This window comes from Labrus bergylta, chromosome 16 (assembly GCF_963930695.1).
Source record: "Labrus bergylta chromosome 16, fLabBer1.1, whole genome shotgun sequence".
Lineage (NCBI taxonomy): Eukaryota > Metazoa > Chordata > Actinopteri > Labriformes > Labridae > Labrus > Labrus bergylta.
In genome coordinates, this window is record NC_089210.1 from 11310334 (window position 1) to 11322447 (window position 12114).

Sequence of the window (12114 nt, forward strand, 5' to 3'; positions counted from 1 at the left end):
TGGCCAAAAAATTAACTGACTGGGACATGTTGATAAAAAAGCCTGGATTTGGTTTAATCAGTATGCCCAAATCTAGAGTAACATTTCTCAGGCTCTGACAGGCTTATGTCCTTATTTAAGATTAGGCAGCAGAAAACTAAGCTAACTGCTTTCAAAGAAAGAATTTATAGCAGTATTTAATGTCATTGATACTGCCGTTTAAAAAACAAACACACATTAGGACAACAGTTTGATAATGTATGCCATCATCATCATTTATTAATTATCACAGAATGTCCACAAGGACAAGTGCAAACCTGCCTGAAAATCATGAGCAAAAAATAACAGGAACAAGTAAAAGTTAATGTACAAAGTAAGACAATTTAATGGTGTTACATTCAACACAGGTAAAAAAAATAATAATAGTCTACTTACTTTTCAGATTAACCTTAATACAAACTCACAAAACACATTTCAGTTCTTTACAGGAAATTAATAATTTCTTTGCTCCCAAGCATCTGAAGGCAAACATCATAAATTCTATTTTACACATCTTGGCTCTTCAGTTGATTATGTCATCGTTCTTCTTTTCCAATCACAAAATGTAACCTTCATTCTCTCTTTTCGATGTTTTCACAACATTTGACAAGCGCAAAAGACGTGTGGCAACCTCGCATTTAAGTACAAAACGAAAATTGTGCAACTTTTGCAAAAGCAAATAAAAAAAAAAAATTGGTGACTAACTTTACTATTAACACAGAAGTGAGTTTGCAAAGTGGCACTTTGTGAAAAAAAAAAAAAAAAAAAAGATAATGTGACCGAAACAGTTTGTGTTGGAAAATGGTGATTATGTACAATATACTGTGTCTGACTGTGCCTTTGGTTTCTTACATTTAGGTGGAAGTCCAATAACAAAGTAAAAAAAAGTGCTTAAGATTGTCCGTTAAATAAGAATGCTACCATTTACATCTAAAACAAGCATTTATGTGGCTTTGTATATTTAAGGAGCTGAAGTGATATAACAAACATAAATAAACACAAAACAGTGGAACAGTTCACTTGTGGCTGCAGCGTCGGGATGCTGCCCTTTGCATTAATTAAGTACAAGCATCCGTCAAAACTCTTTATTTACTTCAACTTAACTCATCGCAGGAGGTATGTCTGGGTCAGCTGAAGCATCACTTGTGAGGAGCACACACATTGAATGAAGTCATTTCCCAAGAAAGCTGGAGACTGTCTCTCCTCTGAGTCAGTTTTGAAGGCTAATTGAGTAAAAAAAAAAAAAGGAGAAACTTGTGTGTGTGTGTTTGCAGTGGTGAATGAGCCACAGTGTTATGCTGAGCCCAGTTCAGTTCTGTCACTTTTAAGGCAGCAGAGCAGTTCTGCAATAAAGTCCTTGTGTGCTCTCTCCCACTGCATCTCCATTCCTCTCACTTTTTTTTTTCCCCGTGCATTCTGTGTATTACTTCAGCACACAAATTCAGAGGTACAAAACTACACAAAGACATCACAGCAGTAGAAGCAGTCCACAGCAGGCATACAGCATTCACGAAGCATGGCTCTGAGTTGGATCTAAGAACTGAAGGCTCGCTGGCTCTCAGCTTCTGCTCCATGGAGTTTGAATTCGCTCAGTGTCTCTTCACCTGTGAAGCGTCTTTCAGCAGATGAGCTCCTTAGTCAGCGTTGGAAAGGGGGGCTCGCTGAATGAGAAGGTGTCCCGTCCTGTCTTCAGCTCACCCTGGCCTGGGCACGTGAGGTATGATTCTATCAAGTCCAGGTCAGGGGAGGGGGCCGGGCTCTCGGGATCCGACTCTGACATGCTCATCTCCGGCTCATCCAAAGAGGAGGCGGGGCTGGCAAGGAGGTGCGGGTGGGAATGGGGGTGAGGAAGCGAGTTCAGCCAGGGGTGGTTGAGACTTTCTTCTGCTGTGGCTCTCTTCCTGTACACACAAACACAATAACACTGTGGATGAGTGGAAATATTTTTGAAGAGTTTACATAACCGATGGATCGCCTGGATTATCAGATTCTTTCAATCCGTTCTCACAGATGTCGGCCATATTCCATTTCAACATTAAATTAAAAGAAACCACAGAAAAACCATTTCTGCCTTCAACATTCTTTCCCCTTCATCTCTCACCAATTACTCAAGCACTGAGGAATCTTCCTACCATTAATCTGCTCGAACTAAACCATACTGACAGGAGATCATTGCTCTGCAAGTGAGACAGAAGCAGCTGATACTTTGTATCATCTAATTGTGGTGACAAAATAAAAGGCTATACAAGTATTTATTTACTACATAGCTATGGAACTCTTAGAGCTGATGCAGCAATGTTTGTTGTTATGTTAAATGAAAAGACACTAGCCTTTAAAGTATAATATTTTCTTTATGTTGTGTTTATGTTGTGAGCGTACAACCTTTTGCAACAGGAATTTACTCGGCTAAGTGACGTAAATCTTGTTACCACACACTCACATTCAGACGTAAGAGGATGTGCTTCCGTGAAACTTACTCACATCCTCTGTGTAAATCAGCTCAGAATGCTGATGGCAAATGTTTAGTTCTATGATCTTATCTTCATCTTTACCGTACTTGGCCTCACCTGGGGTTTTTGATCAGCAAGGACTTGATGAAGTCAACTGCCGGTGGGGAGATTCCCTCAAATGTGTCCTGTGAGTAGTCCACGTTGACCTGGGAGATGTTGAGGAAAGTCTGCTGCTTGTCATCACCCTGAAAGGGAGACTCGCCCGTCAGCATGACGTAGGTCAGAACCCCAATACTCCTGGAGGACAAGAGGGAGAAAAGGGAGGGGATCACGAGGAGCCATTTTTGCCATCTTTGATGCGACAGAATTCTTCTTCAAGTCTAGAGTTGGCTGCCTTTTGCTTTGTCAGTTCATTTTTATCTGGAAGTATGATGCTCTTGTGGTCAAATGTCTAGACTAAACTTAAGTGGAAAGAGTCTCACAACTACAGTACTGTAGCAAAACTTACCACATGTCTGTAGCCGTGCTAATGGGTTCGTAGTTCAGGATCTCTGGTGCTGCAACAGAAACACATGGTCCAAATTAGCCATAATAATTATGGCACTCAAATAATTGAGAAGACACAGGTGACTCTTGGTATGCGAGGGCAAAGAGCAGGACTCACCCACATACTCCGGTGTACCCAGGATTTCCCTGACTTCTGTGATGTCATCCATGCGTCTGGACAAGCCAAAGTCAACAATACGGATGTCCCCCAAAGGTCTCGCGCTGGTCAGCAAAATGTTCTGCGGCTGAGGGGAAGAACACACAGATTAGACGGGTGATTTTACATAATCACTAATGAGTGTTCAAGGTCCTGAGGTATCACATATAATGTCTAATAACGTCAAAGCAGACCATTTAAATGATCCCAAGTGGATTTGGGGCCATGTGTGTCAGTCAGCATCTAGCTGCTGAGATAATCTCCTGAGCAGATGAATCCTTTAGACAAATAGGATATCCTGCAAACCACGATGATGGCTGCATTGTTTGAGTTTTCAAGTGAAGCAACTTTGAATTTGCACAGTTGTATGTTTGCCAGGCTGGCCTAATGCCACAGTTAGATTGTACATCTAAGATAAACACAAGAGGAAAGGACAGGTCAAGGCCAACAGCATCTTAAACTACAATTGCAACTCAGAGTGAAAAAGATTAACCCCTTAAAAAATACTATCCTCACTCTGTGTAAATATACACAGTATCAGTCATGCTACACCATATGAATAGATATTCTTTGTATCTATTTTCTTTTATTCAAAAGAGTCATGCAACATGTTCAGTGAGAAACAAGTTACATAGTAAGGTTGAAATTAAATCTGACCGACGCATGTCACCTCAGGGCCCCATTAATGAAAACATGATAGTTCAGTAATGGTTCTTTTACTGAGTGATTCCTCGTGGGAACAGGGTCGCGACACACTGAATGAGTTGTGGTTGCATAACAGAAATCATACCTCCCTCAGCTTGCCACTCGAGGGAATAGACTGCCCTATATTGTCATCTTATCCTTCAGCTCACTTACTTTCAGATCAAGGTGCACCACATTGTTCCGATGAAGGAAGGCCACGCCATTCAGGATCTGCTTGGCCAGACGGATCACATCTATCTCTGTGAAGGCATCGTCGTTGTCGGCAACACATTGGTCGAAGATTTCGCCACCGGCGGCACTGGAAGGAAAGCACAGGAAGGAAAACTGAGAAAACAAAACAACCCATCCCATTCGTGCAATTTTTTGTAAAACATTAAAAAAAAAAAAAAAAAAAGGCCTAAAGTCATTTCCACACTTTAAAAAATAAGATGCAACACCCGTCTCCTCTTTGGTGTACTTTGGCTTGGAGGCACAAAGTCCAACCACGTCGACATTGCATGCAGGTCCAACTTAACTCAATATTATTTCAGGTAGCCTGTCTCTGCATGTATCTTCCCCTTGTCGGGAGAATTACAGTTGATAAGAATGGTTGCATCAGCTTACAGCAGGTGATAAGGCAATACAGCCTGATATACTGCAGGGTAACATATTATTTTAGACAGGAGAAACTTGCGCAAACACTGTTAAACTAATCAAAGCCCAAAGATTTTCTTAGAAAAACAGAATTGAATCCATGAAGTAAGAGGAGAAGTGTTAAGTGGGTGGCTATATGCATGAGCCTCAGCATGTCTAAGATGATCCTTTTATGGAATTCAGTATGTCGACTCAATGGTTACTTCTCACATTTTTGAGGAAGGAATAGTCAGATTCCTGCCTGGTCTTGCCGCTCTTGTGTAACAACTTTAAGTGAAGTGGAGACATGGAGGATTTGCTTTGGATGCTTCATCAGTCAGATCAATGCCTCAAGCTGACAGTTCCCCCGAAAAAAAACTAGAGCCATGTGTGCAGGAATTGGATGGCACACTTGTTTTTATCTTCAGAGGAAAACTTTGTGACCAGGCCCAGGGCATGACTGTTACATAACTGGCCTCCCAACTCTGCACTCTTTACCATCTTCAGCTGTGAAAATAACTACTATGTTTTCTGGGATTTTATGGATATCCGTCATTGGTCCATGTAATCTTCTTTTTTTTTTTTGCTCCCAGCACCAAATACTTGACCTGCCACCTACCCTGTTTGGTGCAAGCATACTCAATCCCACTTAACAACCCCCCAGTGTTACTGCAGTGAAACTCTGACCTCATTCTGTTTACATTGATCGGCACTTTCATACTGAAGGCAAACAAGTTTAGTGTTAGTGTTTTCATTTGGGAGAGGAAATGAAAGACATATGAGTGTGGTTTACTGTAGTAAACTCTTTGAAAAAGAAAAAGAACAATCTGTCAACTTAACATTGATTTGACCTCTTACCTGTCTGAACAATTAAAGGCTTGAGGTAACTAAGTATTTCAATAGCTTCATTAAGCTGTCAGCAGAAGGCCTGAGAGGATTTAAAATCTTGATAAAGTCAATCTTGTTTAAAAACAACAGACTGCACACATTCTGTCCCAGCACTTAGGAATGATCTGATACTTCCCTGAAGTCTAAATACGGTCTCATTGCTCTACATCGAGTTAATGTACACATTACTTTAGTGCAGGGCTTCCCAACTTGGGCCCGGTGCTAATAGAGCACCAGGCTGCTCAACAACCATTTGAAAATAAGTCTCTGAATCTCTGAATGAGTGGGGCAAGAGGGAAAATATTTCCCTATATTAAAGCAGTTAACAAATTCAACATTTTTTTTGTTGCGCAGAGGGACTGATACTGTCTGTGAAATGTTTGGCCGATCAGCGGCAAAGTCTCTGTTGTGGTGTTAAATACTAAGGAGCAGGTTCAGCCAGTAATGCCGTTTTGGCAGACCACCAAGCTGGGTGCTCACTGACGTTAGCACCCAGCTTTCCAAAGGTTTATCCTGGCTGTGGTGGAATTGTATTAACAGCACTTGTACTCCGGTATAGTCTAATTACAATAAATGTTGTAGAACAGCAGGAAGTAAAACGCATCTTCCTGAAGCATCCAAAACTGCAAACGTTTTAGCTACTGTGCACATAAAAGTGCAAGAGCTCGGTAATTATCTCTCAAACCAGTCATTATGCGGGGGGGGTTTCTGAGGTACTGACGCACACTGGAGATACACTTTCAAAGATGATAAGAATTCATCTTTTTACTTTAGCTTCTCTGACATTACAAAGGATGTGGTTGTGGCTGCTATACCTGTATGTGTTCAACACACTCTTTACCAGTGCTGCTCTACTTTTGGGAACTTTGTTTGCTGCTTACATTTAAACCCACAGGAAATGGAAAATGGTTTGCAATTCTTGAAACTTGAAGCTGATGTCAGACCTTTTTTTTGTAGATGCAGCTTTTCAGCTGCCATGGTGTGACATTTAAAATTCTTGAAAACTAGAATACTTTGCATGTTCAGCCTGCTCGATTTTACACCTACTTTTTACTCATATGTTAACCCCTAATGCAAATTCATTAGGCAGCTGAAGAGAAACAGTTGACCAGTGCCGACTGATCTCCTGCTATGTTTTCTCTGCAGGCATGCAGGGGTGAACAGTGGTGCTACTTCCCCTTTCACACTTCAGTCAGAGGTCAAATGCAGACCCCCCCCCCCCCCAGAGTAAAGAGCCCTTTGTTCTGCAGAGGCATTCCACGTCTAGGATGGAAATGACTACTGAGGACTGGACAGAGGATGGCTTCCTGCTTGAACAGAAAGCAGTTCAGGAGCAGGGTCAGGGCCTGGTGGTTTATGAATAATTACCCAAAGTTCTCTTCCTTTAATGAGTGCAAGCTCGGTAATTAGGATGCTAAGTGTCCTTTCCAAATACTAATTAGAGGACGACATGAGGGCAGTCAGGGAACACTTGTTGTTTAACACCACAACAGACCAGAGCCAGACAAACAGGATGACATTTAGTGGGTCACTGACAGAACAGCTCAACTCATCTGCCAGCCAAGTCACCTGAATGTTGACAGGCAACACACTGTCTACTGGTGTCTAGAGCACTAAGCAGTATGTTCTCACGGTAGAATCTAACTGACTCAGTTGTTATTTCACATTGTAATTTTCACACAGTGAGCATAAAGCAGTTCTGTCACATTGGTATTTAAAGTGACAGTTCCAGGCAGCGGTTCAAAAAGAAACTGAGGTGTCAAGGCGACGACTGCACGAGCCGCAAGCCACAGCGAGACCGAACATTTCCATTAGACGTGTGATTTCTCTTCTTTTTTTAAGATGACAAGATATGAGCGACATGCAGAAGCCAGCATACACAGTAACTTTATCAGTCAGGTAGGGCTTTTTCTAAAGGTGAGACAGATATGTAAAGGCTGTCGGTGCACATGAAGACATCAAAGAATTAGCACAGGCGCCATTCAAAATAAAGCGTTTTCTGGCAGGATACTTATGTTACACCTTGTGTGCAATGTATGATGCACTGATAAGAAATGGCAGGGTAACAGAGGCCTGGAGGGGGGGGGGGGGGGGGGCTGTTGCAATGTGTATGGTCCGAGCCTACGAGGTGGAACACCGCTGACATTAGGGCAAGGGTAATGACGGCCGAACTTTGTTACAGCTCTGTTGTGGATCTGCTTCTCATTTTAGAGGCAGCTCATTGAGGCATGAATGTTTGAACACAAACAAACTGAGACATGTTCGTTTCAATGTGATTCCTTTTTTTCAGGGAACTTTGAAAGATGTTTATGTGTTATTGCTGCACAATCTAAATGAATTTTCTTACCACTCCAGAACTAGGATGATTTCTGTGTTCGTCTCGTAGACTTCGTGCAGTGCCACCACATAGGGGTTTGTCTTGGCGGACTCAAGCACGGCGATCTCGTTCAAGATGTCCATGCGGCAGTCCTGGCCCTTCCTTCGCTTTCGCAGAAACTTGGCAGCGTACTGCTGCCCTGTTGCTTTCTCAACGCACTTTTTCACCACTGCAAACTTTCCCCTGGGAAACAAAGAGGGGAGAGTATGGTTAGTGAGGAAAAAGAATAACTGGTGATTCAGATACATTTAGTACAAAATGGTTTGACCCTGTTCTTTAACCAAGTAGCAAACAGGGCCACTGGAATAAATTAAGGTCACTTTAAATGCAGCAAATGAAAGGCTAAAATTACCAGATATACTATTTCAACTGCTATGAGGGTGAAACCTAGATTACACTGCAAGATGTAGGCGAGGTTTAAAAACAGCTTAGAGGGTCAAGTGGCATCATTTAAAAAAATATAGCCACTGCCATCAACCCCTGATAGGATCATCTTAAGAGGCGTCAGTAGGCGTTCGTTAGAGGTTTCCTCCTTTATCCTCCAGTTCCTCCAGCCTTCAGGAGGGTCTGACAGGAGACAGATAAGGCTGACCGTTTTTTCACAATCTGCTTAATAGTGGGCAGGTGACATGATAAGGATAGGTCAGACGAAACAAAGGGATCCATAGCTTGGATGCTGGATGTCACTATAGTAAAACATGATTAAAAATGAATTCTGCAACATCATTACTACCATTCATTTTCAGGCAATGACTGATTCATTTTAGGGTCAACCGTGGGTGTGGGCAGGATGTCCTAAGTGTGCAGAATTGCCTCTCTGTGTCAAGTCAACCACAATCACCAGCCGTCCCTCCCAGGCTGATAATGAGGCCTTGTTCGCTTCCCTTTCTTCACAGCTGACAGCAACAAGGACAAATGGAATTGTATTGACACCTCCGCCCAGGACCTGGTTCTCCTTTTGACAGTTGTACAAAAGCTGACCAGTCAGCTAACCCAGCAGTCCCAAGACCAAGACCACCCACCTGGCCACTGCTGTTCAGGCCAGGCAGGGGTTCACTGCTCTTAAAGTCAGGTTGGTGCCTAAGCAGTATGTTAAAATGGACACTTCACCCTGACAAATCTTTATCCAACTAACACGTTGATGTTTAAATGAGCTACACAATACAGACAAAAATCAGACAACTTGGAAAAGTGAACATGGGCAGAATCTAAATAAAGTGACCATGTCAGAAAGGTCCTGTCAGCATGGTGCCAGTCATTTTTCCCACACAGCGTTTCTCCAAGCCTGCTGTGCTGCAGACCAAAAACAGCAACTGTTTTGGCCCAAGTGTTCTGTTTTGGCTATCAACCCAGCTGCTGTGAGGCCTTGCCTTATCCTTATGCCGTTTCCCAGTCTCTCAGAGAAGTGACAATTCATTGTTCAAAGTGAAAAGGCAAAACATGTCAAAGCCTTTTCCTCCTGTAAGCAGCAAGTTCAGAGCAGCCACTGTGGGCTGGGAACTACAGTGCATAAGAAGAGACAGGGAACTACTGCGGGCCACGGAAAGGCGCAACAGGAGGTCTTTCTAAAACTGACAACAGGTTAGAGGTAACTCAAAACTCTGAAGAGTGAGAAGGCAGATACATAGAACTGCTTGGTGATACATCAAATGTAATGCTTTAAATGTTGTATTTTACACATTTAATTTGTTCCATTTTAACGCTCAGCTGGCTCTGTAACCGCAGAACAATTCTGACCAGCATTAATGAATACTTTCTCGCACATACTATCCGGATCCACAAACACAATAACGTATATAAGCTGAAGGCCTATCTGTTGAATCTGTCTGAAACTAGTCAATCATGCAACTTCACTGTGACATGCAAAACCAATTTCCCTTCAGCTCTGGAGATGGTGATAATTTGATTAAGAAGCTGGTTTCCTGTGGCGTCTGGCTTTTGTCTGGCTCAGCGGGTCACTGACTCATGTCTAAAGTAAAATGAGAAATGACAGCTCTCACAGCTCTGTTTCACAGACAAACTGACACACACCACTTCCTGCTGTTGAGTTGGCCACAACACATTCTTGGTGCCCGAAGTATCGAGGGGAACACAACTTATGATGCAAAGCTTCATGATGAAAGATTTATTGCTCCTTCAAACTTCAAAAGAACTGAAAGAATCATTTGGGAGAGAAATCAAACTCAGGCAGTTCTAATGTGGTCATCATTGCTCATCATGTACAGACCAGATCTGCTGGTATGCAACACTACGTACATTCCTGCACTTAATGCGATTATGAAGCCTGATCTCAGGATGTTGTTCGGTTAGACTCCTGGGAAGAGGAGGAAAGGAGGACATAAGGTTAAGTTGTGAGGGGGGCTGCTTAGAGGCTTTCTATGAACTATACCTCATAGAAAGCATCAATCCATTACCCCCCTGCCTGGCTAGGGGTGTCTGGCTGCTACCAACATACTCTATTTAGCCCACAACACTCTGCTGGAGAGCACATTTTCAGAGTATACACAGATGCACAATTGGCTGAACTGGCAATTAAATAGACACCAAGTTAAGTCAGTCTATAGAAGCCAACTGTTTTTTTTTTTATACAGAGTCTTTATTATAGATTGCACAATAGGGAATCCCATCATGAATACCACTGGAATGTGTTTGATTATAACATTGCTAAAAGTAGATGACATTCTTAAAAACTGCCTTTTCTGGATGAACTGGTACAGTATTGGACAGGAGGGCGGGTCAGAGCTTTCTGCACCAAATGTGTTCTAACATCTAAAAAATCACAACTATGCGATGTCACAAAGTTTTCTCTCATTTGTCCTGTTTCATACTCTGCCATTGAACCGCATCCCTATAAATACTAGGACACATACACGTATGAATGCAACCAATACGTTAAGCTCATGGTGTTTGAAGAAGTTTGTATTTGCACCGTCACAAATCCTAGGATCTAAAGGTTTTTTTCTTTGGAAGAGAGCGTTATCTTGATTTTACTTCTTTGAGATAAGACATGTTAGTACAGTGTATGGACAGTACAACAGTCCTAATTTACCTCACCAAACTTAGCGACCAGATGATCATTGCTTCTTGTTGGATGACAAAAAGCATTCACTTTTCCAGAACCGCTCATCCAATACGCGCAATAACGCGTTACCTTTACGCGTGCCAAAGCGCATCTCCATCTGTGACTTTGCCCGAGGACAGAATGCGGGATCGGACATTTTCAATCAACGGGCTATCTATCAACACGTGCAAAGAGCTCTTGTAATATGATTAAGAGCTTTAAAACAGATTATCAAGATAGTGTGACTAATTCCTTTCCATTCATACAAAAAGGCAGTACACAGCTTAGCGTTTTGTTAATGACACAATTGATGCAACAAACAAAACTAACCTGCCCAGTTCTTTGCCGACCAGGTCGTAATTTGACGTGAAGGGGTCAGCACTTATCCTGGTATGGATCTTTGTCATCATTCCGTTCCTCATCGTTGCTGTGTCTGGAAATTCTTCGAACTAGAACAAATCTTTATCAATCGGAAAACAGGGACGATTTTCTAATTAACTCAAGTAAAAACTCGCATTATAAAAAAAAAGAGTCAGTGAGAGCCACCAGCAGCTGTGTCAAACTGCAGGGAGATAATCCAGTAAACGCGTTCCGAACAAGCGGATGCTGGCCAGCGGGAGTGTGACAGAGTCGACAAGGTAAATTAGTTTGAACGCTACTACACATTCCTGACAATAAACTCCTCGTATGGTCTGGACCCGCCCCCCCACCTCCCCCTGCAGTGACGTTCAGCTGTTTCGGCCAACGAAATTACCGAAGAGGACGGACCAAAGGTGGAAGCCAGCTGGCAAGTGTTGCGTTCAAGTGACACCGGTTTATCCGTGGAGGTACACAAACACAAACAGTATCTTTAAATGTGTCTTAAATAAGTCGCATGTTGCCATTTTCACAAACACACACACACACACACACACACACACACACACACACACACACACACACACACACACACACACACACACATACATAAAACAATAAAACAATAAAACAAATATAGGCTATTAAACACTTTTAGACATTCAAATATTTAATCTTTTAATTGCAAAACTCTCTTACTATTTAAGGTAAACCAAGTGTTGTATGTTCTCTATCTCCAGTTATAATAACACTTAGCCTAAATGGTTATCTAACATGTTCTATACTTGATTAACCCTTCCCTTCCTTATATTAGGACTGGCTCCATAATGTATGCATCCACCACAAAATAAACTACTTAAAGAAACATGTCAGAACACGAAACATCACGGTGACATGAAAATCAAAACACATGCACAAACATGTGGTCACTCACAGACGTTTC

At 42.1% G+C, this 12114-nt stretch overlaps 1 protein-coding gene across 1 annotated transcript; it reads right to left on the reverse strand.

The window, feature by feature from the left end:
* Positions 1-228: 228 nt before the first annotated feature.
* On the reverse strand, positions 229-11473 carry stk17al (serine/threonine kinase 17a like). The gene is made up of 7 exons (XM_020632633.3): positions 11145-11473; positions 7724-7936; positions 4030-4174; positions 3133-3259; positions 2977-3025; positions 2586-2765; positions 229-1919 (listed from the first exon to the last, which is right to left on the reverse strand). Exons 1-7 carry the CDS (start codon positions 11234-11236, stop codon positions 1637-1639), a joined length of 1089 nt encoding a protein of 362 aa, XP_020488289.1. The 5' UTR covers positions 11237-11473; the 3' UTR covers positions 229-1636.
* Between the last annotated feature and the right edge of the window lie 641 nt (positions 11474-12114).

Bases quoted from the DNA above. Each gene is read 5' to 3' on its own strand.
- stk17al (XM_020632633.3), bottom strand. From the start codon at position 11,236: ATGAGGAACGGAATGATGACAAAGATCCATACCAGGATAAGTGCTGAC. The intron at 2,766-2,976 runs GTAAGTTTTGCT...CTTGTCCTCCAG, and splicing joins AGCACGGCTACAGACATGTG to GAGTATTGGGGTTCTGACCT. The intron at 1,920-2,585 runs GTGAGGCCAAGT...TTGTGTGTACAG, and splicing joins TTGCTGATCAAAAACCCCAG to GAAGAGAGCCACAGCAGAAG.